An 18,454-nucleotide genomic window follows, 5' to 3' on the forward strand; every position below is an offset into this window, starting at 1 on the left:
TCCACCAGCCCCACCAGCCCAACTCACCCTGCAGGTGGTTTTGGAGACTCCAGATTCAAGTCTTGACCTCGACGCACGTCGACCATCGACGCGTTTCAGCACTGCGAAACCTCGCTTCAAGCACCAACGCGAACGGCTTGCGCTTCTTGCACACACAGCATCCAGCGGCAGCGTCGGTGCCACTGCATACGTTGGCTGCGCGCGCGCGTCACACAGCTCCCTGCCGTGCCTGCGGTGGGCACGCCTACGGCACAGCGCCTCCCTTCCTCGACCACCAGTTCGAAGCCATGTCCTCAACGCCAATGGACCTCGATCGGCCCGAGCGCGGCGCCAATGGACTCAATATCCAGAGGACACTCGGCGGCAACCCGTCTGTCTCGAATCTCAGCGATGTCATGTCGACGTTTCGGCCCACAAAGGTGAGCATCCCCAACGCCAGACGGGTGACCCCCTCGTGGCCATGCAGCCGGCGCGCTGACCGCGGGCACCATTAAAGCTGCTGCGGCGCGACGACATCAAGGACGGACGCCCTCAGCCCTATGTCCTGTCTATAGACTACGACGATGATGGCGAGCTTCTCATGACATCAGCCAGCGACGAGACAATCCAGATCTACAATGTTCGCGAGGGCCGACACGAGAAGAGCCTCCTCAGCAAAAAGTACGGCGTCAAGCTGGCCAAGTTTACGCACACGAGCTCGAGTATAATATACGCTAGCACCAAGCAAAACAGTAAGCCCAGACGCCCGTCCTGAGTCGGCCCAAGCGACCCGTGCCTTTGCCCATGTTGACCTGGTCGCTTCCAGACGCCATTCGCTATCTCGCCACGCATGATAACTCCTTCATTCGTTACTTTGAGGGCCACGAGGGCACCGTCACCTGCCTCGCGGTACATCCCGGCAGCGACAACTTCATCTCATGCTCCCACGACAACACGGTGCGCCTTTGGGACACGCAGACCAAGCACTGGCAAGGCCAGCTGCAACTGCGGAATCCTTCCCTCGCCGCCTACGACCCCTCCGGGACCGTCTTTGCCGTTGCTTGCCCGAGCAGCGGAACCATACTCCTCTACGACGTGCGAAACTACGACAAGGCGCCCTTCACCACCATCGACATCATGGAGCAGTGCCGCGCCATTGACACGCAATATCTGGCTAAGGGGTGGACCAAACTCGACTTCTCCAACGACGGAAAGTCTCTACTTCTCGGCACGAAGGGCAGCGGACACCTGCTGCTCGATGCCTTCGAAGGCTCTCTCAAGGCGTACCTGCACAAGCCCTCGGGGGGCACGAGGCGGCAGGCTCCTGGGGAGACGGCAGGTCTGGCTAATGGCACCGCCGCCACTGACCCAGGCAACTTTGATAGCAGCGGCGACTGCTGCTTCGCTCCAGATGGGCGTTTCGTCATCAGCGGCACCCGGCAGGACGTGCTCGTCTGGGACACGTTGAGCCACCCGCCCGAAAACAGAATACTCGAACCGACGTGGACCCTGCCGGACAAGCGGGAGGCCGCCGTCGTTGCTTTCAACCCCCGCTTCAACTTCTTCGCCACAGCAGATCAGGACCTGGTCTTTTGGTTGCCGGACCCCCATAGTTAGAGACCGTGAGCGACCGCCGCGGTAGAGGCCTTGACATACGGGTTTGTGGCGCTTTGGAGTTTTGGTTAGAGGGCACTGCATGACAGTGCATTCGAATAGGCATATATACCCTTTGGTCGAATATAAGACTGGTTGGCTCGTTACTTTACTGCGCGGGGGTACTCGAACTTATGTTTGACATATTTTGCAGTACCCGCCATGCATGCCACTTGGGTGATCTGTTGAAGTTCAAGCCACGACCGTGGTTGCGTACAACAACACACGCAAAACAAGGCAAGAGCAGACAGAGTCTGGTCATTCCAAGCTCCCATTGACATCTATTTACACATTTGAAAAGCATGCAAGCGCGATCGCGTTCGTGCGGCTGTGATGACCGTCTCATCGCAATCTATGATTCGCTCCAGGGTAGTCTATTCCCGTGCCCCATTCCATACTACCTAGTTACCTACCCCCCACCGCCAGGCTTCGTGGGATGAGTGCCCCACACGAAATTGTCCACATTCAACCTCCAAGCGCCAACCCCGTTTGTCTGTCGAATCATTCAAATCACCACCGCCTCTCTCCCAACCCATCGCGCTCCCCGCTCGCGTCTTCAAGTACTAGCGATCGTCGCACAACGCCTCACATACCGAAGTCTGCCGATAGATCAGCTCGTCGAAGCGGCGGGGGCGGCCAACACACGAAAGGGGGGGTAAAAGAAGAAAAGAAAAGCGTGAGTGAGTCTCACGCGGGCGGGCAGAAGCACCATATATTCCCTCGGCCCCGACGCACTGTGGAGGAGAAAGATAAAGAGAGCGAGAGAGGGAGAGCGCCCTCCCTTTGCAGCCCGAACAAACAGACATCTACGACTCAGGCGAGAAGGGCTCAACGTCATACGCGATGCCTTACTTCGAGACGATCCAAGAATGGCTCGACCAGTCGTCGCTGCTGCTTGAGGCGCGGCCCACCACCGTACGTCCCTCCCATACCTGCATTCTTTTCTTTTCTCCTCCTTCCACTCCCCTCACCTCGTCCCTCCCAAAGAATGAAGAAGACAAAACCAGAGGAGGCTAACACGCGATACCCCTCCCCAACAGACGCGCGTGACCACGAAATACTCCATCAAGCCCGTCAAGCCCCGCGCCGCGAAACCCAAAGACCAGCAACAAAATCAAGAACAACAACAACAACAAGACGAACAAAAACAAGCAGGAGGAGGAGGAGACTCCACGAAAGCCGCAGCAGCAGCAGCAGCGGCGGCGGCGGGCACCAGCAGCTCCACCAAGCCCCCGCGCGGCAGCCTCGTCTTCAAGACGTACGACCCCGTCAGCGGCACCACGCTCAAGTACCGTACCACAAAGGCCCAGGAGGTCTCCCGGCTGATGGGCGCCGCCCTCGGGCGCCTGGGAAAGGGTATGGCTGCCCTGCCTGCCGAGACCACCGATGAGGCCATGCCTGATGCTGCCGCCGCGGCTTCTGGGGCGGGAGGACGGGGAGGAGGCGACGAGGCCGCCGGCAAGGCTGGGTCGTCCGGGCCCGCGACGCCGGCGCTGCAGCCGCAACAGCAGCCGCAGGGGGGTGCCGGCGGGGGCAAGAAGAAGAAAAGGAGCAAGAGGTAAAAAAGGCAGAACCAGGCTAGTTTGAAGAATATGGACACGGCTTATTTGGCCTCGGCGCCAGTACTATTGCGGGTATGGTGCGATAGACACATAAAAGTCACACGATCCATGACCTGGCATCAAATCATACTCGGCAGCTTGTTTACTTCTCCACGTCCTATTCTTCAATGCTCGTCTTTAGTGTTGTAGAATACATCATGATCCATCCAATACAGGCCGCTGTCCGGGCCGCCGCCTATTCGTAGACAAATGAAATCGTATGCCGCAAACGCCCGCCAAATGTTATCAAACCACCAAAAAAAACAAACAAACGATTAAACCAGAATGGCCACCCAGCGCAAGGTACCGGCAGATCCAACGGCGCCTCGGGCCCCTGGTCAGACTCTGACCGGTTTCTCTTCAATGTACAAGCAGACAAAAGGGATGGGGGTATATGGATCGCTCCTCTTTCTGTAACAACCAGATCAGAAGTCATCGTCGAAAGAAAAGTCACCACCCTCGACTTTGCTGTCGCCAGTGGCGGAGGCGTCCTCATTCTTCTTAGAAGTGCTGGCCATGACGCCGGCCTTCTGGTACTCGCCGACGCGCTTCTCGAAGAAGTTGGTCTTGCCGCCAAGGGAGATGTTCTCCATGAAGTCGAAGGGGTTCGTGGACTTGTAAATCTTCTCATTGCCCAGGGCTACGAGCAGGCGATCCGCAACAAACTCAATGTACTGCTTCATGAGGTTGGAGTTCATGCCCAGGAGAGCGCAGGGCAGAGCCTCCGTCAGGAACTCCTGCTCAATTCTGACGGCATCGGTGATGATCTCCGCAATGAGCTCCTTGCTCGGGCGATTCTTCAGATGTGAGTGCAGGAGGCAGGCAAAGTCCGTGTGCAGGCCCTCGTCGCGAGAGATGAGCTCATTGGAGAAGGTCAAGCCGGGCATAAGGCCGCGCTTCTTGAGCCAGAAGATGGAGGCGAAGGCACCGCTGAAGAAGATACCCTCGACGGCGGCAAAGGCGATGAGGCGCTGGCCAAAGGTTGACTCCTTGTCATTGATCCACCGGATGGCCCAGTCGGCCTTCTTGCGGATGCAGGGAACTAGGCTTGGTTAACATTGCTGTCATGCATCTTTCGTTGAGTTGAGACGTACTCGTGTCAATGGCGTTGAACAGATATGTTCGCTGCGCGTGCTCCTTGATGTAGGTGTCGATCAGGAGCGAGTAGGTCTCAGAGTGGATATTCTCCATCATGATCTGGAAACCGTAGAAGCAGCGAGCCTCGGGAATCTGCACTTCGCCGCTGAAGCGCTCAACGAGGTTCTCGTTGACAATGCCATCCGAGGCGGCGAAGAAAGCCAGGATGTGAGAGATGAAGTACTTCTCATCATCATTCAGGCGGTTGTTCCAGTCGTGTAGATCCTTGGAGAGGTCAATCTCCTCGGCAGTCCAGAAAGAGGCCTCGGCCTTCTTGTACATTTGCCAAATCTGTGGGTGGTCCCATGTCAGCACCCATGTCGCGTTATGGCGCACTTTACGCGTCTCGACGCGTCACGTACCTCGTGATACTTGATGGGGAAGAGAACAAATCGCTGAGGATTCTCTTGCAGAAGAGGCTCGTCGGCCTCCTCAGGCTTGATGCCGGGGGCCACGGCAGTCTTCTCCTCGAGCTTCTTGGTCTCGTCGACCGAGGGCTTGTGGGTGGCGTCGACCTGGTCGGCGAGGGCGGAGACGGTGGCATCGTCCAGGGGCTGGTTCTCTTTGTCGGCGAAGTCCAGCTTCTTGACGGGAGACTCCATCTTGAAAGACTCAATGGCGGAAGCCGCCTGTTTAAAGACACGTTGTCAGTTGCGAGGTTCCCGAGACGCGCCGCGGGCGTGCATGACAGAGTCGACGACGTCACTTACCTGCTTCGAAGGGGTGATCTGGGCTGCCATTGCGATAAAGAATGGGTGAGATATGGGGAGATGCAAGGCAAGGAACAAGCGCGAAGGCAGTTTATGACTTGATCTCGGCCTGTTTTGTGTATGGGAGCACGCGATGGTGAGAGGAGAGCGGCGTCGTGCTGAACGGTGGCGCCAGACCTTTTTGTACGGACAGAGATGCGCTGTCACGTGAAGCGCGACGCGTCGAAGCGTGTTTTCGGTGGGTCGAAGGGTGGACCAATTAAGCTCCCAAGGGGCTGGTTGGCCAGGGTGGTACGGGCGCTGGTACAGGCAAGGTACCAGGTTAGCGGACGCTGGGAGCGGCGCTTGCACCTAGACTTGGCTGCACCAGCCACCGACTTTTTAATGGGCGACGCGTGAAGCCGTGTGTCGCGTCGAGGTACTTAGCCAAGGCCTTTGGGTTTAGCTCCATGACTTGAGCTTCGTCATGATGCGCCAGCTATCAATCAGCAAACAAAGCAGGCATGACCCGCGTCTGTGGAGCCTAACACCGGCCCTGTCGGACGGCTTTGTGACTCTCGCCTCCGACAGCACCTCGGAGATGAACAGGCGTGCCCGAACATGGTCCCGTTCAGCTGTCAAGGTGAACGGTCCGCCAAGTGTCCGTTGGGTGCCACTGTCAGACATTCACGGACGCCCTCCAAGGGGCGCGCGTCTGGGGCAAGGGTGGATTAAAGCTCTTTAATTGCTACGTTAGTACTCCGTACTACGTACTAGTACTACTACTTTGTAAGGTACCTAGCTATAGTGCACCAGGGGGTATTCATGCCACGAGAAATCCAAGCCATCTTATCAGATCTTATGCAAACGCGCTGCCCTTGTCCATCCATTAACGCGTCTAGACCCTAGTACGGTGTCGCACATTCCACGCTTCAATAATCGCTGGCATTTGGTGGCGATCGTGGCTCGCCCCAACGCGGATCCCACCGTCCGTCCCAGCCCATCAGCAGGGCTCCCCTACTTTATAGGGAGTACCCCTCTTCCGCTACCTGCGCGTCTTCGAGCCCTATCGGCGGCCCTGCCGCGCGCTATGCGCGTCGTGGTCGCCTCTACCCGTCTCGATGTCCTGCGGTCTCGCTTTGCTGCGGCCAAACCAACCACGTCCGCCGTGCACATGGGCCTCCTCTGGAGCACTAGGCATGGCCTCGTGCTCGCTTGGCCTGGCAGCACCATGTTGCGGTGGGGCGTGTGGCTGATAGGCCGGCGGCGGGCTGTCCCGCCGCTCTTTGTCGAATTCTTCGGGGCTGCTGGGGTCGACGGCAGGAAGAGGCTGGCCGCTCTTCCGCAGTTCCTTCTTGCCCTTCTCACGGAGATGGCCTTCGAGCAGCAGGGCGTTGCGGGTGTTGGCTTTGAACGCGGCGTCTGCAACGTCGCCGATGAACGGTACGAGGCCGACCGCAAAGTCGAAGACAATATTGAACATCATTTGGAGCTTGATCCAGTGGGGAAGTCCTCCCTCGACCTTGCAGCAGGTCTTGAGAACCATGAGGGCCATGAATGCGTCCAGCGCATCGCCGATTCTGTTCGTCCGCGTCAGTAGCCGTTGCCATTCAAATCGGACCAGGAGGACCAGACTTACGCAGGGACCAGTGCAATTACGCTACTCCAGCCAAATCGCACCCCCAGGAAGCTGCAGAGGGCTAGGTCAAGGCGATGCGCTCGCCTCTTGACCTTGGTCAAGACTTTTCCGTCGTGCTCTGAGATGCCAGGCGGCAGGGCCTTCTTGCGCTTCTTGAGTTTGCCAGTTGGTCGCCCATCGAGCCTCGTGGCAGGGACTTGCTCGAAGTACGGGTCCTAGGTACGATCTCCGGTCAGTATAAGGCTCTGAGCCCAGTGACGCGTCCGGGGAAGGCTTACCTCGGTACCGAACTTGTTCTGGAGCGACTCCCCCAGAATCCTCTTGCTTATTATCTTTGCCAGATAGGAAGTCATCGTGGATATGGCGTAGAGCTATTGAAATTGGAGGAAGAACCGCCGATAGGGCAGATCTGGAACTGGCGTGGGCAAGTATTTATCGCTTTGTGCTGGCGCGCGTGGCAAACCGCTTGCTTGTCGATTGGTGAGCGCCTTTCGGCGTTTGTTTCAGGAGGCGCCCTCGTGTGTAGGACTAGGAACAAAAGTCGTCCAACCCAGGGCTTGAGCAGAATGCGAGGTGTAAGGAGAAGCAAGACCGTTTCCAATAAAACTGGAGGGGGCCTATTTTTATGTGAAAGAGAGCGGCGCGGCGCTAATTGTCAGTGAATGCTTGCCAGTCCCTGGATACAGATGGCAACGGGCGACTGGGCTTCAATGATGTAATTCGTGAAGCCCCCGGCCTGGGACCACATCTGCCGGGGCGCCGAAACCTGCTGCGAATGCCGATCCCCAGCGACCACACGCGCCCCTGTTTGGCTGGAATGACCCCGATTTGCTTGTGGCTGGGCTCCCTCCCCGGCGGCAGCCCGTGCACAGCCACATTATGGAAATGTTTGGAAGACATGTGGCTGAAGCTAGATTCGCCACACAGTACTATAAGCACTGTATTTAGCAGTCAATTACTGTTGGCTGCACAGTGTCAGCGGTTGCCTCCGCTTCCGGTGGCTACTTCGGGTTATTTGCTCGACGTGCGGCTGGCAAACGGACGGTCCATCATCGCCTGGACCTCCAACGTGTTCCTTGACGCTGCCACCAGACCACGACGCCACGACGACGTCCGCGCATCGACCCTCAAGCCGACCAACGTCAAACTGTTTCATACCGTTGGAACCCACTGCCATACTCGTCTGCGATCTAGCCTGTTGCTGTCTCGCGCCCTCTGCGACCAAGTTCGACCCTTCGATCGTCCCTTGAGCCGACCATGTCAAACATCCCTTCGCAAGTTCGCATCGAGCACTGTCTAGCAACATCTTGAAGGGGAATTTGCCTTGAATTGTGGCATAGAACGTTGAACACGCTCCGTCGTAGTATGGGTTAGAACGACAGACGCGCAACCATGGCCGAATCACAGATGCAGTTGGAGGACTGTGAGTCGCAAACCTCGTCACCTCGTGCCGCACTTCGTACTGACCCGAACCGCCAGGGCTTGACGACCTCTGCGTCCGCTTCATCATTAATCTGCCTCAAGAGGACCTCTCCTCGGTCGCGCGGATCTGTTTCCAAGTTGAGGAGGCTCAATGGTTCTACGAGGATTTCATCCGCCCTCTGGACCCGACCTTGCCATCCATGTCCCTGCGAACATTCTGCCTGCGCATCTTCCAGCATTGTCCGCTATTGGCCTCCTTTTCTGTCGAAAACCACACCAAAGCCTTTGAGGAATTTTTGCAGTACAAGACGCGCGTGCCCGTTCGCGGCGCCATCATGCTGAACCATGCCATGGACTCGGTCGTCCTTGTCAAGGGCTGGAAAAAGGGCGCAAACTGGAGCTTCCCGCGGGGTAAGATCAACAAGGACGAGGATGACCTGGACTGTGCGGTCAGGGAAGTTTATGAAGAGACTGGTCTTGATCTTCGCGAAGCAGGTCTAGTACCGATCGAGAAGAAGCCAAAGTACATTGAGATCTCCATGCGCGAACAACAGCTTCGTCTCTACGTCTTCCGCGATATTCCGATGGACACCAACTTCCAGCCCCGAACCCGAAAAGAGATCAGCAAGATCGAATGGTACAAGCTCTCAGACCTTCCGGCCTTTCGCAAGAAGGGCGCCCAAAACGAAGTAAACGGAACCGGCACGGCAGCAAACAAATTCTACATGGTCGCTCCTTTCCTCGTACCCTTGAAGAAGTGGATTGCCTCTCAGAAGAAGGCTGATGAGCGGAGGCCAGGGAGTGGAGTCTACAGCTATCCGCACCACCATCTTGCCGCTGAGGAAGCCGCAACGACGGAAGACGATGCCTGGGCACCGGCCAGGGGACTTGTCCCGCACCAAGTCCCGGCCATTGAAACCCTCGATGGAGCCACACAGGAGCTCCAGCGCTTGCTTAAGATGCAGCCACCTACTCAGGGTCTTCAGCTATCCCAGCCATCCCACCAGGACAAGGGTAGTGCTCTTCTCTCCCTGCTACAGGCTAACAGCTCTGGTCCGAAGGCAACACCAATGGTGCCTCAGACCCCCTTGGACCTCACTGTGACCGAAGCACCACAACCTCGGAAGCCTCATCATCATACGAACCAGCACCCGGTGCCTGTATACGCACAGTCTCATGGACCGCCGCCAGCCTTTCAGCTCCCAACAAATGGACCGGGTTCTTGGAACCCCGCCCAAGCGCCGAACCCCGATGTGCAACGACCCCAGCAAGGCGCATCAGCATCACCTGCTTACTATCCTGCCAGTCAACAAGTCTCTCTTGCGCACCCACAACCGTTGCCTCCGCAGGTTCAAAGAGCCATGTTCGATCGGAGCGCGTTCCAAGAGGGGCCCTCGGGTATCCCCCAAATTTCGCAGACTCAGCAACAGCCACGCCAGCCTCAGCAGCCTCAGCAACCCCAACAGCTCCAGGGCGGCATCCCTGCGACGACTCATATCCCTCATGGGTCTGGCCCGGTGCAGCTCAGCGGGCCCTCCATGGCATTGTTGAATGCTTTCAAGCGAGACACCGCTCCCGCTGCGCGGTCCACCCACGTTCCCAGCAGCGTGGGGGCTGAAAAGCCTCTGCGAGATGTCTATCCGCCCGGGCATGCGTTGCCTTTAGGGCTGCCTAACCTGCTTGAAAGTGCAACCGATCACGCACAGGATCAGAGGAAGCCGTCCGAGCTTGCGGGCTCTGCTGTCGTGGGCCCTAGCACCCAACACCGATCGGCATTACTGGGAATGTTCAAAAAGACGACGATCGATGCTGCTGCACAAGATGGCCGGAAACCAGAGGGCCATGCCGTTGGTGGATCCGGTGTCCCGACTGTAGGCTCGGCGGAGGGCAAGATGCTACTCCAACAGCTTCAACATCGCGGACACGGGGCTCCGGAAGCACCATCGAACCATGTGCCCACCAATGCCGCGCCGGCGCAGCATGAAATGCGGTCCAGAGACGGGCGGGAACGTGGAGCCTCTTATCAACAAGAGTCCCGCGCAAGTCGACCGCCTCCGACAACCCAGGCGCAGGTGCATCCCACTCGTATCCTTCAACGTGGCCAGGCCCTATACGAGGAGGAGCAGCAACCTGTTGTGTCGCCCAAGACCTTGTCGTACGGATCGCCGGCCCAATCCCGCATTGGACATGTGGCCAGCCCGCAGACGGCGCACCCCGTCTCACGGATCGGCCACCAGCATGGCCGCCCCGCCGAGGGTCCCGCGGACCAGAAGCGACAGCTGCTTTCCCTGTTTGGCAAGCAGAAGAGCCCGCCGGCCGGCATGGAGGCTGTTGTGACTGCGCACCCGGGGTCTCGTGTTGCCTCCATGGCCTCTGGGAGCGGTGAGCCGCTGTTCGGGACGGCGGCGGCGGTGTCGGCGTCAACGTCGTCTCGAAGGGGCACCGAGACGCCGATATCACCGGCGGACCAGACTTTTCTGTTGGACTACCTGCAAAATGTAACCAACACTGCAACGCGATGAAGCTGGGCAGTAGGGCGTGTCGTGCCTCTTTGGCATTGCGAAAGGAGAGCGACATGGACAGAGTGGACTGTATTACGACAAGACAGGATGGACATGTTGTGACCGGGTATCGCCGACAGCGAGTAATTTACATTCGAGAATCATTGAGCAAACTCTCTATGTGCCTATAATGCGGCCGGATGTAGGGCTGGCCTTGCCGGACATGTGCAAGAGTGCCTTCACCCGTAGTGTCCCATCAAAACATTTGTCAATGCCTCTGCCAACGCGCGTCGCTAAAGACGACGACGACTGCTCTCACTTTCCTCGAGACACACGTCCAAATTTATGCCAGTTTTTGACTAGTTGTCGAGGCTGAGGAGTTCAAATCGGTTGGACAATGGTCCCTGGTCCGTCGATTTGGCGGTAGCAGCGGCGGGAGCGGGAGCAGAGCGGTTGGGGATGGCCATACGGTCGAGGGGCTGGGCACACTCGTCAACGTCCCACTCAATGTGACTGCCCTTGTAATCACTGTGGAAACGTCAATGTCTGCCACTGGCAATTTCCGGGACAGAGGAGGCATACCGTCGACTCATGAGACATAGGCGCGCAAAGGCAGCCTTGTTGACGGAGTTGGTGCTTATGTAGCAGCTCTCGCCAATGAACTCGACCCTGATGACGACAAGATTGTGAATGTGTTCCAGGTCGTCGCGGATCATCTTTTCCGTCAGGTTGGGGTTTCGGCGGCGAATGACGAGATTCCGAGTAGCGCCCGTGCTGATCTTGTGGGCGGTATTGCCGGGGAGAGTGAACTGGAAATGGTTCCACTTGACATCAACCTGGGATTTCTTAGCATGCGGCTGCATGAAGAGCAAAGGTGCCAAAGAAATGCCCACCCTGCGTTTTTTGATGATCAGGCCGTAGTGGCGGACGTGTTCGTAGAAAGCCTGGGCATCCACTCCATGAAGAAAAGAGAGGACAGCCGCGTTCTCACGTGGCTTCATATAAACTTCAAGAAGCATGCCCCCCCGAACGACAGAAGTGATGTCGGCATGTTTGGTTCTTTCAGCCAGGTTGACCAGCATGATGGATCGGGTAGCCTCGCGCTCCAAGCCGAAGCGTGGGGAGGCGCGGGAGGCGGCCTCTGTACCTGATTCTGTCGGTTCCTCTCCCGCAGCCGGGTCGAAGGTGTCGATGTATTCTTCCGACGACTCTGACGAGTTGTCAAGATGAAGGTTGGGCTGGATGACTTTCTTGTTCTCTTCACCCGCACAAGGTCTTTTGCGTCCCTGGCGACCGCCCGGGCCCAATCCAGGCTGGTCGTGTCCCCCAGCTACTCGAGTCGTGGCATGGAGCGGGGCACCACCATCGCTGGCGGTTGCACCGTCTGCATTTGGCTTGACTTGCGGACTCGAGACCTGGTTGCTAAGAAGCTGATAGAACATGGCGTTAGGGACGGAGTAGCAACGATAAGTGCCGGCTGCATTGTTGCCGAGTTTGGCAGCTGCCGATGATGGGTAGGTAGATACCTGTATCGTCTCTTCTCCGACACCGCCGCACATGAGGTTCTGACACAGATTGGCTAGCCGCCTTTGTCAGTGGGCATTCCTACAAGACGAGTCGTAGAGTTTGGCCGGGTTCGACAAAGCATACCGTACTTGTGCGCAATCTCTACGAAGCCATCGTACTCGTCACGGGTTATCTGAATCATGGCTCCGTTGCCGCGACTGGTCGAAAACTGGGAACCATGATGATCAGCACAGGGGCTTCGCGGACGGGCGACGGCGAGCGATGGGGTCGCACAATCTGGTTCCTGGACAGGGGATGGCGACGCGTTAGCAAAGAATCATTACGTTACCCGATGGGACGGGCGAGGCTCTCGAGTGCCTTACCGCGGAGGTGCCATTGCAATGGCGGGAGCTGCGAACGCGCTTCTCCTACGACAAGGTGGAACGGAACTGGCAAGCAGATTCGAATGCATGCACCACAGGGTACGAGAGAAGAGGGCAGGCAGGGCAAGACAGACAGGCAGACACGGATCAGATGGCATGGTATGGCATCGCTTGCCCTGGCAGGAGCGGACGGCGGGTGCTCACGTGCAAGCAAGCGTGGTGGCCAGGACAACCCACGCCACGCCTCACTGTGCAACGTCGATGAGAGCAAGTTCCGTCTGGTGTCATCTGTCCAGTCCATCCTCGACGCATTCGCGCATTCACTATTCGCAAGCAACCAGCTCCATTGGACGGGGCAAGGCAGGGCAGGTCCGCGCAACCTGCTGGCCAACAAGCGCGGCGAAGCACAGCGTCGCATAGGACTGCAGTACGGCAGCACCCGTCAAGTAGCACCGACGAGCGTTTTGGTCGAGAAACCCTTGGTTAGCCATCTGAGCGTGCGGGATCGAAGGCGGCGGAAGCAGGGACCAGGGGGGCCCTCCAGCTCGCGGAGGAGACGAGGCAGGGCAGCGTCAGCGGTACGTTTGGGACAGAGGCAACCTAAGCTTTGTTGGTTGCATCGTGCACGGCGCCACGGGCGACGCCTGTGCCGCCGCAGATGGCGGACGGGGCGAGTCATGGTGTTCCAGAAGAATGCGTGTAGTATTTGGAGCGACGGTAGTAGTACTGATGTGCTCCATTGTTGACTGTGGGAGCCGTGTCATGTTGAAGAGCAGCCGTAGCTGGGAGCAAGATGCCATACACGGCAGCATGGATGGCCATGACCAATGCGATGCTTCTGAGGGGTCGTGGCCACCCACTGCCGGGGAGGTGGGAGCGGCGTACCTTATTTATATCGAGCCAAGATACAAGCAACGTAATGCTCACAAGGGAGGGAGAGAGTCGCTCCGTTCCCCGGGAGTTGGGCGCCACTGCCGACGGGACATGTGGGTTTACGTGCGATTAGCTCAAGCATCCATCGCTTAGTAGGTTGTTGGTGTTCCTGGTGGGTTTCCATGCCCGGTGCTGTACCAAACATCCTGCTGATGAGAAAGAAGACTAGCCGGATTTCAGTGAGAGTGACAGTGAGTGGGCGGCTGATTCACTGGATCATCAGCTGTGCACAGCCACAGTCACAGGTAAGTACCTTCCCTGCCGTCGCGGCACGCACCCACCCACACGTCACCCTTGCTGTTGAGCCCTTGTGCCCCTCTGTCTCCCCCGCCCATCATGGGGGAGCGCCGAGATCACGGTTCGGGAAACCCATCATTCCAGGTTCCTTGCGGGCCACCTAGCAAGAAACAGAAACACCCGAGCCGGTGCTTACTGTAGCACATACTTTACGTATTGTGTGCTGTAAAAGGTAGTACCACCACGGGAGCTGACGAGGTACCTACCGCAACGATATGGCGCCCCCCAAACGGGCTCGTGTTTGGCGCAGCGTCGGATCGCGTTCGCACGCAGGCGGTCGCAGGGTGTCTCGTACACTGACTGTACCGCCTGGGCTCCATCCTTGCGGGTCAAGGGGGGCACTGCTCCCGTCAACACGAGATCACGTGGTCCCGTATTCAGCACCCTCGCCACTGCCCGACAGTGGCAGCAGCAGGGTTCCAAGGTTGCTTGTGACAGACAGCAGCTGGGGCACGGTGGTGTGCTCCTCGGGGGTTTGTTTTTCTTTTTTTATCCCCCCCCCCCCGGGGCTGGGCAACAGCAGCGCCACAGTTAGATGTGCATTGCCCAGACTGGCATTGCTTGCAGCACCCACCCCGCTGGAACCTGGAACGGCCAGGCCGGCCAGCGGCGGTCGGGTGTCTGGTCCCGTCCCTTGCCAGTGGGCTCCATCCATCTCAGTGGGCAGCCGCCCGCTAAAGTTGGGGCTCGCGGCGCTGTACGATGACCCTACGCCCCATCGGGCTTAATCTCGCTCCGCCCGCGTGCCGAAGCACCAGCCAGCACAGCAAAGCACAGCACAGCAGAGCAACGCAAAGCAAAGCAAAGCAGCGCAGGGGTGGCGCCCCATGCCCAATCGAATCGAATGCATGCGTCCGTCTGTGTGTCCTCCTCCACTGCCTCCTCCTCCTCAGGCCTGCTCCTCCATCGTTTTTTTGCTCCCTTTCTTCCCCTGGTCAACAAGCCTTCGAAAGCGCCTCCTTTGACTTCATCGCCTTTTCCGCCCCTCGTGCGTCCGCCCATCTTCGTCTCTCGCTTCTTGTTGCTTCCAGACCTTCGCTTCGTCTCCCGTCGCTTCCGCTCGCTCGATCCCGTTCTCCGGCGACCCGTTGGCCTCGAGACGTCCACGCCCCCCCGTCCCGTCTTCTCCCGCTCCGTGCTTTTTCTTGACTCTACCCAAGCAAAGGCCGGCCGCCACGACAGCGCCGCCAAAGGGGGAGACGTTTCACTCGGACCAACTGTCGCCGTTCGTTTTGACTCGCCCTCGATCCCATCATCGCGACCCTGCGATAGAGCCATCTCTTCCATTCGCATCTCCCCCGGACCCGACCGTCGTTTGATTGACGGGTTTCGCCTCGAATTTGGTGCACGTCTTCCCTGCCCTTCGCCGTCGAGCCTTCATCACCATGCGTCCCGCCCCGGCCCTGCTGCAACTGGCCGTGTGCCTGTCGTCCGTCACTCCGTTCGCTGCTGGCTCAGCATGGCCTGGCTGGCTGCCTGACAAGGCCGCTCTCGTCGTCCGTGCTGATTCCGCCGCGACTCAGACAGCAACTGGTACGTTTGAACCCGTCTTGGCCTTTGTAATGTCTACACGATGGGCGACCTGCTGACGGCTCGGCAATGTAGCTACCGGTGACTCTGCCACGAAGACGGGCAGCCCGTCAGCAAGCCAGACTGATGGGGGTCAAGGGAAGGACCTCAACACGGCGGAGCCTACACAGTCCGGCGAGACTGCCTCTGAGACCGGCACGCAGACCGGCAAGAAGACTGGAAAGGGGACCGGCAAGGCGACCGGCACCAAGACAAGCAAGGGCGACACTCACGAAACGTTTGCGCCCGACTCGCCACCGGGCGGCGTCAGTATGCTCACCCCGGCTCCGAACCTGCAACCAACGCCTCTGTATAAGATCGGAGACGACGTCACCTGGAGCTGGAACTACACCTCCCTGCAAGGGACCCCGACTGCCATCGATGTGCTCGTCAGCTGCTCCGCTGCCAGCAACACATGGACGCTCACGAGCAACATGACCTTTGAGACATCGGTCAACTACGTCTGGGGGACCAAGAAGCAAGCCGAATCGGCCCAGAACCCTCTTCTGACTGAAATGTACACGCTCATCGTCAAGGACTCGGAGACCCAAATTACTTCAGCTCCGGAGCCTGGATACTTGGGTACATGGCAGCAGTTCAGGTTCGGCCTGTACTCCGCCCAGCCGTATGTTCCCTACAGCGAGTGGAAGTGCACCGGCTGCAGCGACGGCGCTTCCCTGTTCGACAGACAGGCTCTCGGCCTCGCCGTGTCGATGAGCGTCGTCACGTTTCTGAGTTTCACGTGGTTCGTCGCCGGCCTGGGACTCCATTGATCAGGGTGCGGCACGGCCAAGTCGACGAGCATGTCTCCGGGGGGCGAGACGACACTTTTGCAATACTAATTAAGGGCGGTCATTCTTGGGGCGTTGTTATCGCGTACGGCTGGTCATCTTACTGGGGTCTTATTTTTATTTTATTTTTTTGGCCATAGCATTCATTGGTTGCACCGCAAAGGAACATATTGGACATGGCCCCTGTTGCCTGACTTGAAATTGGCGATGATTGTATTGGCGTGGACATGGGGGAGATTTACGAGTACGTAGTACAAAGCCGTTTTTAATGATGTATGTGCAGTGGCCTTGTTCACCCCTATGCGTGAGAGTTGGTGTGTGCTATTTGGGGCTGCTTCCAGCTCGCCAAGGCCGTGCTCGTCAAACAAGAAGAACCCATGTGTTGCCGCCGGGTCTGGGACGCAATTCGCTCATGGATGGTGCGCACCGACCGGCATCTTCACACCAAGCGCAGTGAGAAGCCCGCGCCCCGTTCCTCGTCGTCCCTGCCCTGGAAGATGCCGCGCAGGTCGACATCGCCGAGGGCGGCCGCGGCCTGGCCCCTCGCGGGCGCGTGCGGTTCCGGGCGCCTCCTGCGCTCCTGGCCGGCCTTGCTGGGGAACGTGGGGAACAGGCCCTCGGGCTTGGGCTTGGGGTCCTGGGAGAAGTACTCGTGCCGCAGCACGTCCCTGGCGGAGGGGCGGCGGGCCGGATCGAGGGAGAGCAGCGCCTCGAGGAGGGCGACGCCGGCGGCCGTCAGGGTGGGGAAGCGGGCGCGGAGGAAGCCCGGGCGGGAGGACTGGGCGTGCGGTGATGACGACGACGGCGGCGGCAGGCGGAGGCTGCGCGCGTTGGGCAGCTTGCGGTAGCCGGGCCAGCGGTCGTCCGAGGGGGGCCCGCAGAGCTCAAAGATCTTGAGGGCCTGGCTGACCTCGTTGGCGCCCTGGAGGAGGGGCTCGCGGCGGAGGAGCTCGCCGAAGACGCAGCCGACGCTCCACATGTCGACGGCGGGGCCGTAGTCGCGGGCGCCGAGGAGCAGCTCGGGGGCGCGGTACCAGAGGGTGACGACGAGCTGGGTGAGGCGGACGGGGGGCGGGTCGCCGACGTAGCGGGCCATGCCGAAGTCGGCAATCTTGAGGCGCCCGCGGTTGTTGAGCAGCAGGTTGGACGTCTTGAGGTCGCGGTGCAGGATCCAGCTGTCGTGCAGGTAGGCGACGCCCGAGGCGAGCTGCTGGAGGAGCGACTTGATCTCGGACGCGAGGAAGGGCTCGGGCATGTCCTCGAGGATGCCCTTGAGGTCGTGCTCGACGAACTCGAGGACGAGGAAGATGGAGCTAGGCAGGGGAGAGGAAGAGGGTCAAGGTCAGCCACTTACATCTAGAAACAAAAATACCAGGCAAAAGGGGGGGAAGGGGAAGGGAGTCTCGGGCGAGGTTGGCTAAGCGGAACTCACCTATCCAGTTTCGACAGGTCGTCGCCCACAACCACCTCCTCGAGGCCGACCACGTTGCGATGGCTGCAGTCCCTGAGGATCTGCATCTCGCGCAGGCCCGTGACGGGCACGCCGTTGCGGTCCTGCGGCTCCGTCTTGAGGCGCTTGAGCGCCACCACCTTGCCCGTCGCCCGGTCCGTCGCCCGCGCCACCCACCCGTACGTGCCCTCTTCGATGTCGTTGAGCTTCTCGTAGTTGTCGACGCTCCGGCTCCTGCCCCAGCCGCCGGCCTCGAACCGTAGCAGCGGCGCTTTCGTCGTCGTCGCGGGCGTGCCGTCGTTATCGCCGTCGTCGCCGCCGCCGCCGTTGGCTGATGCGCCCGGCTCGGGCGTGAGCCGTCGTCTCTTGGACGGTCTGTCGCTGCTGTCGTCGGGGATTCGGGGGGTGGTAGTGGCGGCAGCGGCGGCGGCGGCACACTTCTGTTCGTCCAGCTGGCGAGCCTTGGCCGCCTTTTTGCGTCGCTTCTCTTCCTTCTCGAGCTTAAGCCTGTTGTCGAGCTCCGCGTCCTCCTCTGTGTCGGCCCATCTCGACGCGCCCTTGCTCGCCATGGCCGCGTTACGTGGTTCTCCGTGCGCAGGCGACGGCCGCCTGGGCGACGCGCGCGATGGGATCGGGGGCGCTGTTCTCAATCAACGGGTCGGCGCCTGCGCGTTCCTTTCTTAGGCCCAGTATGCAAGGCGAGCTCCTGCACCTGCTGTGGGATGACCGGCTGGTAGGGTCAGGGTCGCGTCCGCCGTGGCGGTGGCTAGACGATTGGTCGTAGGCGGAAGTCGTGGAGAGGTGGTATTTACGTGTGATGGTGAGGGCCTGCATGGAGCCGTCGTGATGGTGGTTGTGGTTGTGGTGTTGGTGGTGGTGGTGGTGGTGGTTGTCGTGTGGTTTG

The 18,454-nt window shown here is 59.3% G+C and overlaps 8 protein-coding genes across 10 annotated transcripts; 4 read left to right on the forward strand and 4 right to left on the reverse strand.

The window, feature by feature from the left end:
• The first annotated feature begins 44 nt into the window (after positions 1-44).
• JDV02_000273 (uncharacterized protein) lies at positions 45-1,736 on the forward strand. 2 transcript variants are annotated; one of them, XM_047981059.1, is made up of 3 exons: positions 45-419; positions 497-731; positions 806-1,736. In XM_047981059.1, the coding sequence occupies exons 1-3, from the start codon at positions 288-290 to the stop codon at positions 1,594-1,596; spliced, it is 1,158 nt and encodes a 385-aa protein (XP_047837017.1). In that variant the 5' UTR covers positions 45-287; the 3' UTR covers positions 1,597-1,736. The 2 variants fall into 2 exon arrangements, with proteins under 2 accessions (XP_047837017.1, XP_047837018.1); XM_047981060.1 differs by having other exon boundaries at positions 397-731.
• Positions 1,737-2,091: 355 nt separating this feature from the next.
• Positions 2,092-3,422, forward strand: JDV02_000274 (uncharacterized protein). Its single transcript, XM_047981061.1, has 2 exons — positions 2,092-2,547; positions 2,673-3,422. Exons 1-2 carry the CDS (start codon positions 2,476-2,478, stop codon positions 3,192-3,194), a joined length of 594 nt encoding a protein of 197 aa, XP_047837019.1. The 5' UTR covers positions 2,092-2,475; the 3' UTR covers positions 3,195-3,422.
• Positions 3,423-3,658: 236 nt separating this feature from the next.
• Positions 3,659-5,205, reverse strand: RNR2 (Ribonucleoside-diphosphate reductase; the record flags this gene model as incomplete). Its single annotated transcript, XM_047981062.1, has 4 exons — positions 5,081-5,205; positions 4,733-4,999; positions 4,328-4,661; positions 3,659-4,275 (listed from the first exon to the last, which is right to left on the reverse strand). The coding sequence occupies exons 1-4, from the start codon at positions 5,108-5,110 to the stop codon at positions 3,659-3,661; spliced, it is 1,248 nt and encodes a 415-aa protein (XP_047837020.1). The 5' UTR covers positions 5,111-5,205.
• A 591-nt stretch (positions 5,206-5,796) lies between these two features.
• JDV02_000276 (uncharacterized protein) lies at positions 5,797-7,401 on the reverse strand. Its single transcript, XM_047981063.1, has 3 exons — positions 6,977-7,401; positions 6,699-6,913; positions 5,797-6,639 (listed from the first exon to the last, which is right to left on the reverse strand). The coding sequence occupies exons 1-3, from the start codon at positions 7,049-7,051 to the stop codon at positions 6,126-6,128; spliced, it is 804 nt and encodes a 267-aa protein (XP_047837021.1). The 5' UTR covers positions 7,052-7,401; the 3' UTR covers positions 5,797-6,125.
• Positions 7,402-7,757: 356 nt separating this feature from the next.
• On the forward strand, positions 7,758-10,807 carry DCP2 (5'-(N(7)-methylguanosine 5'-triphospho)-[mRNA] hydrolase). The gene is made up of 2 exons (XM_047981064.1): positions 7,758-8,121; positions 8,178-10,807. The coding sequence occupies exons 1-2, from the start codon at positions 8,091-8,093 to the stop codon at positions 10,640-10,642; spliced, it is 2,496 nt and encodes an 831-aa protein (XP_047837022.1). The 5' UTR covers positions 7,758-8,090; the 3' UTR covers positions 10,643-10,807.
• On the reverse strand, positions 10,713-12,532 carry JDV02_000278 (uncharacterized protein). Of its 2 annotated transcripts, XM_047981065.1 has the most exons (4): positions 12,272-12,532; positions 11,515-12,200; positions 11,204-11,457; positions 10,713-11,149 (listed from the first exon to the last, which is right to left on the reverse strand). In XM_047981065.1, exons 1-4 carry the CDS (start codon positions 12,327-12,329, stop codon positions 10,981-10,983), a joined length of 1,167 nt encoding a protein of 388 aa, XP_047837023.1. In that variant the 5' UTR covers positions 12,330-12,532; the 3' UTR covers positions 10,713-10,980. The 2 variants fall into 2 exon arrangements, with proteins under 2 accessions (XP_047837023.1, XP_047837024.1); XM_047981066.1 differs by having other exon boundaries at positions 11,515-12,532.
• A 2,115-nt stretch (positions 12,533-14,647) lies between these two features.
• On the forward strand, positions 14,648-16,386 carry JDV02_000279 (uncharacterized protein). Its single transcript, XM_047981067.1, has 2 exons — positions 14,648-15,273; positions 15,346-16,386. The coding sequence occupies exons 1-2, from the start codon at positions 15,126-15,128 to the stop codon at positions 16,080-16,082; spliced, it is 885 nt and encodes a 294-aa protein (XP_047837025.1). The 5' UTR covers positions 14,648-15,125; the 3' UTR covers positions 16,083-16,386.
• Positions 16,167-18,446, reverse strand: JDV02_000280 (Cyclin-dependent kinase). Its single transcript, XM_047981068.1, has 2 exons — positions 17,533-18,446; positions 16,167-17,413 (listed from the first exon to the last, which is right to left on the reverse strand). The coding sequence occupies exons 1-2, from the start codon at positions 18,117-18,119 to the stop codon at positions 16,540-16,542; spliced, it is 1,461 nt and encodes a 486-aa protein (XP_047837026.1). The 5' UTR covers positions 18,120-18,446; the 3' UTR covers positions 16,167-16,539.
• Positions 18,447-18,454: the final 8 nt, after the last annotated feature.

The sequence above is a fragment of the Purpureocillium takamizusanense genome, chromosome 1 (assembly GCF_022605165.1).
Source record: "Purpureocillium takamizusanense chromosome 1, complete sequence".
Classification (NCBI taxonomy): Eukaryota; Fungi; Ascomycota; class Sordariomycetes; order Hypocreales; family Ophiocordycipitaceae; genus Purpureocillium; species Purpureocillium takamizusanense.

Excerpts from the sequence above, each read along its gene's own strand:
- JDV02_000280 (XM_047981068.1), bottom strand. The coding sequence starts at position 18,119 with ATGGCGAGCAAGGGCGCGTCGAGATGGGCCGACACAGAGGAGGACGCG. Across the intron at positions 17,414-17,532 it reads GACCTGTCGAAACTGGATAG|CTCCATCTTCCTCGTCCTCG; the intron begins GTGAGTTCCGCT and ends TCCCCTGCCTAG.
- DCP2 (XM_047981064.1), top strand. The coding sequence starts at position 8,091 with ATGGCCGAATCACAGATGCAGTTGGAGGACT. Across the intron at positions 8,122-8,177 it reads ACAGATGCAGTTGGAGGACT|GGCTTGACGACCTCTGCGTC; the intron begins GTGAGTCGCAAA and ends CCGAACCGCCAG.
- JDV02_000276 (XM_047981063.1), bottom strand. The coding sequence starts at position 7,051 with ATGACTTCCTATCTGGCAAAGATAATAAGCAAGAGGATTCTGGGGGAG. Across the intron at positions 6,914-6,976 it reads AGAACAAGTTCGGTACCGAG|GACCCGTACTTCGAGCAAGT; the intron begins GTAAGCCTTCCC and ends GATCGTACCTAG. Across the intron at positions 6,640-6,698 it reads GTAATTGCACTGGTCCCTGC|AATCGGCGATGCGCTGGACG; the intron begins GTAAGTCTGGTC and ends GCGGACGAACAG.
- JDV02_000273 (XM_047981059.1), top strand. The coding sequence starts at position 288 with ATGTCCTCAACGCCAATGGACCTCGATCGGCCCGAGCGCGGCGCCAAT. Across the intron at positions 420-496 it reads CGACGTTTCGGCCCACAAAG|CTGCTGCGGCGCGACGACAT; the intron begins GTGAGCATCCCC and ends GCACCATTAAAG. Across the intron at positions 732-805 it reads CGCTAGCACCAAGCAAAACA|ACGCCATTCGCTATCTCGCC; the intron begins GTAAGCCCAGAC and ends GGTCGCTTCCAG.
- JDV02_000279 (XM_047981067.1), top strand. The coding sequence starts at position 15,126 with ATGCGTCCCGCCCCGGCCCTGCTGCAACTGGCCGTGTGCCTGTCGTCC. Across the intron at positions 15,274-15,345 it reads CGCGACTCAGACAGCAACTG|CTACCGGTGACTCTGCCACG; the intron begins GTACGTTTGAAC and ends TCGGCAATGTAG.
- JDV02_000278 (XM_047981065.1), bottom strand. The coding sequence starts at position 12,329 with ATGATTCAGATAACCCGTGACGAGTACGATGGCTTCGTAGAGATTGCG. Across the intron at positions 12,201-12,271 it reads AGAGATTGCGCACAAGTACG|CCAATCTGTGTCAGAACCTC; the intron begins GTATGCTTTGTC and ends AAAGGCGGCTAG. Across the intron at positions 11,458-11,514 it reads TGATCATCAAAAAACGCAGG|GTTGATGTCAAGTGGAACCA; the intron begins GTGGGCATTTCT and ends AAGAAATCCCAG.
- JDV02_000274 (XM_047981061.1), top strand. The coding sequence starts at position 2,476 with ATGCCTTACTTCGAGACGATCCAAGAATGGCTCGACCAGTCGTCGCTG. Across the intron at positions 2,548-2,672 it reads TTGAGGCGCGGCCCACCACC|ACGCGCGTGACCACGAAATA; the intron begins GTACGTCCCTCC and ends CCTCCCCAACAG.